This window comes from Pholcus phalangioides, unplaced genomic scaffold (assembly GCF_987345545.1).
Source record: "Pholcus phalangioides strain wild (caught in Gottingen) unplaced genomic scaffold, Ppha-v1.0 ptg000021l_1, whole genome shotgun sequence".
In the NCBI taxonomy this organism is placed as follows: Eukaryota; Metazoa; Arthropoda; class Arachnida; order Araneae; family Pholcidae; genus Pholcus; species Pholcus phalangioides.
This window is the reverse complement of record NW_028301614.1, coordinates 1,756,045-1,762,044: the sequence shown is the minus strand read 5'-3', so window position 1 is coordinate 1,762,044 and position 6,000 is coordinate 1,756,045. Positions and strand designations below refer to the sequence as shown.

At 41.4% G+C, this 6,000-nt stretch overlaps 1 protein-coding gene across 1 annotated transcript; it reads left to right on the top strand.

The window, feature by feature from the left end:
- Positions 1-217: 217 nt before the first annotated feature.
- Positions 218-3,830, top strand: LOC149070481 (uncharacterized). The gene is made up of 2 exons (XM_089249047.1): positions 218-828; positions 3,620-3,830. The coding sequence occupies exon 1, from the start codon at positions 381-383 to the stop codon at positions 825-827; it is 447 nt and encodes a 148-aa protein (XP_089105173.1). The 5' UTR covers positions 218-380; the 3' UTR covers position 828; positions 3,620-3,830.
- Positions 3,831-6,000: the final 2,170 nt, after the last annotated feature.

The following is a 6,000-nucleotide window of genomic DNA, read 5'->3' as shown; positions in this document are numbered from 1 at the left end:
GAGTGCGTAAATTAATTAATGTAATGCCCATTTCAGGACATAAAATCGAATTTTAAATAGTTTTTTCCTCGATTTTTCTTGGTTCTAAAATATAAGCTTTTGAAACGAGCTTGCCAAAAGCGCCAAATAGCGTCGATATCGACCTTGGAACCCAGCAGACACACGTCTTTTAATAGCTTGCGTGAGTATGGTAACCCCCAGCACAACACAAACACAGACAGTTCTCGGTGTTTGTATCGCATAAACGTAAACTTTAGGAAGCCAAAACACAGCGATTTCCGAAGTTACGATTTAGCTAAATCAAAATATACAACAACAGTTTGTTGAAAACTGAGAAAAGAAATTTTGTGCGAAATTGATATCGAATATTAACGGGAAGAATGATTTTTGCGAATTCTTCCAAATTTTTACCGGTGATTTGCCGTCTTAACGGCTTGACGATGTCCGTCCGTCACCAGTCCGCGAACAGCGAGCCGAGGACGTATACCTACTACACGGCAAAAGACATAGAATTCTGTCCAGGAAGAGCCAAGGATGTCATGCAGAACAATGTCGTGGAGACCTCCGAGCAAGGGAAGGCCGATGAACCTTTCTACCAGGGCAAGAAGTTCGAATTCGAAGATCACATGGCGGACCGTGACCATGCCGAACTCTACAAAACTGATGGATCCGTCAGCCTGTATTCTGTGATGCAGAGCAACGTGCCCGAGCCCTTTGTGTCCAGAGGCAAAGCCCCGATCCACATGAACATGCCCGGTGGAGGATGCAACAGAGATTACAAATACGTGGCTGAAAGATGCCAAATTGCTCATCAGGGCAAACACTAAGGTAAGGAAATTATTTGCAACATCTATAATAGTTTATTAACTTTTTTGTATCACGGACCCCCCCCCCCCCACCAGAGGCGTATTTACAGGCGGGGAGGCTTAGCGGGCTCTAGCCACGGCGGCAAATTCAAGGAATAGAGTGGTCAAGAAATTATACTAGAATGAAAGAAGGCTGCTAAGAATTCTATAGCTCACAGGCTGAAAACCATGAATGCCGAGGGACTAGGTCAGTGAGTGACGAAAAAAATTCACCTAGTGAATTCAGAAGCCTGTGAGTGACCCAGAGAATGAAGGAATGGGTCGTGAGCTGTCATAAGATCGACCAAGTAAGTCTACAGGCACGTCAGTGATCAAAAAAAAAAAAAACCTAGAGAGAGTGAGCATGGAGAGAGTAACCTGGAGAGAGTCGCTAAAAATGTCACCGTGAAAGTGCGCAAGCATGTGATTGCCTAAATAGTAACTTAGCGAAGGATCACGTCCGTGATAAACCAAAAGACTGATCTAGAGATCGAGGGACCAAGTAGGTGAATGACCAAAACGTTGATTTAGGATGTGAAAGCATGTAAGTGACAGACCAGGTCAGTGAGTGACTAAAACAGTGTCATATCACGTGATTGATCAAAAGAGTGACCTAGAGAGCAAAGGACCAGATCAGTGAACCTTACCAAATAAGTGATCAAGTAAGTGTGCAAGCATTTGTTACCAAAAGAGTCACTTAGAGACGGAGACATATTTACGACTAGCGAGGGCTAAGCGGGCGATAGCGTAGGACGGAAAATTTTGAAGAACGAGTGGTCAAGAAAATTAAACCAGAATGGTAGAAGGGTAACACAACCGTCTCTGAGCACCCCCCCCCCTGTAGTGAATGAAGTTCAATGCTCCGCGGACTCCCCAGTAGCGTATCATAAAAAAAAATTGAAGTAACTGAAATGCAATTCAGAGTGGCACTAAATGAGTGAGTCACTCACAAAATGAAAGTACTCACGGATCTCCGGGGTTCCGCGGAAGACAGGTTGCAAAACGCTGGTCTAGAATGTTCCATTAAAATTGCAATATTACGATTGCTATTCACAAACTGATAGAAGTTTTACGGCCTCGACGTAACTCGCTGGGCAAAAAGTTCGTAGAAACTTTAAAAATTAATAAAAACCGGAAAAATAACCGAAATAAAAAACTTTGCAGGGTTAGCATCACTAGGTCATGGGGATTTTTTTTAGACGGGGAAAACTCAAAAAGCAGCCGATAGGTGGCGCTGACGTACACAAGTCAGAAAATATACGCAAATAACGAACAGAACGCATCCAAATCGTTTATTACAGCAGTATATGTTCCACATGAACACCACCACCACACATTGCAGGCGAGTCACAAATCCAGCAATGGCAGAGTGCAGCAGGTCTACATACACGGTTTACAACGGTGAACTGCTGAATGCATTCACTCATACATAACGCAATGCAAAAGGCTTTAACTTGCGGTGTGAATTTCTCCCCAAATTCCATAGCGTCTGTCTTTTTCCTTCGAAATATGGAAAGCAGATGTCACGACGTGACTGTCGACAAAAATACGTTAGTATAGCGCATACACTTGGAATACACATGCCGGCATGTACTTGTTCGTTAGAAATTCTCCAAAGGGAATGTTTACGAGGTGTTGCATGTACAGTAAAATAGAATGTATATAAACCCTTTTTCTCTCTCCCACGTATGCAGTCTTCTACTTACTGTAAACAACTCTGGTGTAACGCCGCCGGGGCAATGTGCTATAACTTTACCTCAGAAAATGTGGCTGTGTCCAGAGGCACGGACATGAAGGAAACGATGGGGGGGGGGGGGTGAAAGTTGCTGGTCGTCCAGTATATCGTTTCTCAAGAGTGTACGCAGTAGAGGGAGGGCACATTGTTTTGGGTTGGGGAAGCTCAAATGACTTCGGCGCCTATGGCTGTGTCAGAATTATTTATTGTAAAATCTAACTTTGCATTTAATGCAAGTTCCGTGGATGGGGTTTCGTCGGAGGTCCTTAACCAGAGGTCCTTGGTGACTGTAACCGGCTCATAGGCCCGAGCTATCACCATCTATAGCAGAAAGCCTCCGCGCGAAGCTTGTGACGTCACTGAAGAGAGGCATCTAACCAATGGCCATTCTACAAAAAAAAGTAAAGATGCGCATGCGTCGGATGGTGCTGCCCCCGCCCCAACATTTACCACCATCTTAAGCATGTATTTCTGTAGGTTCTATTATGATACGTACTGCATATTATTCTGTAAAGGGGGAGGGGGGCGTTCATTTTATTGGTGTAATGTGTTCGTGGCCTCCATTTTCTCCGCATGGGGGTCCATGGACGTCATCTTATTGACACAAAGCGTTAAGAACCTCTGATACATGTGTTTGTGTGCTGCCATCCATCCTAAAGACAAAATTGGCAATGAATGAATATACATATGCGTGTAATTTAAACGTTAGACTACACAGGGAGAGTAAGAGATCTCGTATCAAAAATTTTCTCTACACGATTATAGATTCCAAAATCACACAAACTCTTTCCTTCCTTTTATTACGAATTTTTAACAAATTTCTAGCTATTTATGTATACCGTATTTTTAACGTATGTAAGGACCCCCCCCCCCACCACCATTTTTTGGGCTTAAAACTTAAAGAATATATTTCTATTCAATGTATGTGTATATAAGAAACCCCCCTCCAATTTTTGACAAAAAGGGGTTCCTTATACATATTCTATCCCATCGTTGCAATGTACTCATGCCTTGGTGGTGTTTTCTATTTCATTGGCAGGTTGCTCAAAAAGCTTCAAGCGTGTAATCAAGCTAGTAAGTGGTGATGTGTTCCTACTGTATATGTATTTATACGTATTTATTTACGAGCAATCATTAAAATGAGATGAGTTTCCCTTTCTGTGTGATCTCGTTAGAGATCAGCTAAATATCAATGCAAAATGGTGTTAATATTTTTTTAATTGTATTAATAAACTTTTTGTATATAAAAATCTTGTGAGTAGTAGGACTTTTTATTTCCTTTCAATGCAACACGTACAAGCTTATTAAAATTGGAAAAAACAATAAGCATTTTTTGGAATAACACACAAATATTTGAATGCTGAGTGTTAAAGTGAAACAAAAATTAGCTAGACCAGTGGTTCCCAACCGGAGGTGCGGGAGAGCATTTTTGGGGGTGTGAGACGGGAAAAAAAATACAAAATGTTGACTGATTATTTAGGAAAAGGATAAAAATTGAATTTTTCAATTTCTAAAAAAATATGGATCATACAAATATTTTTACGCCTCATCTTCTGACTTTTTCTCGCAGAAATGTGTTATACGAATTTTGCGTTGTAAAGGTTTCTTTTTGGATTAGCGATCTTTACTTGTTTTCCATTTCGGTTTAAGGGAAAAAATACCATTATTTACCTAAACTATTTCGTGGTTAGTTTACATTGGTACCTCGTGCTATTAGCATGTTGTGCTTACATTTGATATTGTCGTGTACACACGAGTCAGGAAAAACTTCAAAAAATGTTCAAAATTCAGATCAATGTTTCTTTTCCAGTCGCTAGCACTGCCTGTACCCACCATCAAAAGAAGAGCACCCTTACGACAAGTTTAACATACGAATGCATGAAATGACGATTTCAATCTCTGAATGCAATTCCTCCATTGTGTTCAATTGAAACGTTGACCAAGTGCTCGCGAGCACGAAATCGGACACGAGCATCGATCACTCTGGGTACTTTAGGGAGCACCGTGGTGCTCGCGAGCAACGGATTTAAAATGCCTGTTATAGTTGTTGCGGCTGGAATCAATGTGAAGAACTACGTGTTTACAAATCTTATAAAAAAAAAAAAAAGTGTTTTATAGTTTCGTTTTTGAATTAATTTTCAATTTTCCCTTTGGGGGTGCGGAAAGGAAAAAAAGGTTAGGAACCATTGAGCTAGACCATAGGAGTGCGCAAACGTTTTCACGCTATTTACACTATAAACGTTTTATAAAAGAACATTTCTAAAACGTTTATAGCGTAATGCCAGCCTAAAGCCGGGTTCTCCTAGGAGTAGAATTTCTGCGCAGCGTGAAAATGCGGGTTAAAAACCTGAAATTCAGGGTTTTTTTTACCAATCAGCGTTTTCACGCTGCGCGCACTGTAGAAGCCTGCTCCTAGGAAAACGAGGCTTAAGAGCTAAATTTTGATGAAAAACTCGTGAAATAAATTTCAATATGCTGCTTGGTGCAGAGACTGGCAGCTTAAGCGATAGGTTGGAAAGGGCGGCAACCTAGGCATTTGTTTAGACAAAAAAAATTTAATTTTGGAATAATAGAAATTCACAAGAAACCATGCGCTGTCACTCTTTTGAGCCGTGCCTAGATAACGAAGATGTTGAGGGAACAGACGGGGCACGGCTGACTCGACAAAAGGCCAACGGAGCTGGACATCACATGACTTTATCCGTCTGACCTGGGGAATATATCTTTACGAATATGAATATATTTTTTGAAAGCAGTCAAAATAAAGGCAAAGAAAGAATTCACAAATTCTCACTTGTCCAAAGCCTGGAGCGCACAACCACCTTGCACTCCTCTGGTTTCTGTTTCGAGAACCTTAGGGTGGGTATTTTGGCGTTAATGTTTAACTTTATCGTGGAAATGTGAGTTTAATTCAAAACATTCAATCCCCAAAAGAAAAGGAATTATAAATCATAAATAAGCGTTGTAAAGAGAGTAGAAAAAGGAGCAGCCGCTATTGGGAAGAGCAAGCAGGTATGGTGCCTTGGCGCGGATTAGAAAAGGCGGAAATTTCACCCTTCAACCTCTCCTGCAACATTGCAGAAGGTCGCCAGAATGCGTGCTTGCCCAGGCTGACCAAGCATCTAGTTGCGGTCGAGTACATTTTGCTGGGTAAACGATCAGAATTATCCCAGAGTCCCTCTGCACCCGGGCACATAGATGGAGATAGACTCTTGGGGGATAAGCACGATGATGTCAATTTATATATACACATATACATTAAATCAGTCGACTTTACCTTTGACGCTGAGGAGAGGGGGCATTGTACAAAGCATAGGTGGTGATACGGGGGAAGAGCTCCCGTTTCCAACGTCAAAGGATAGCCTTTATCATGTGTCAAATTTGGATGCAATGAAACAATTCTGAGTTGCTTTGGGAAAC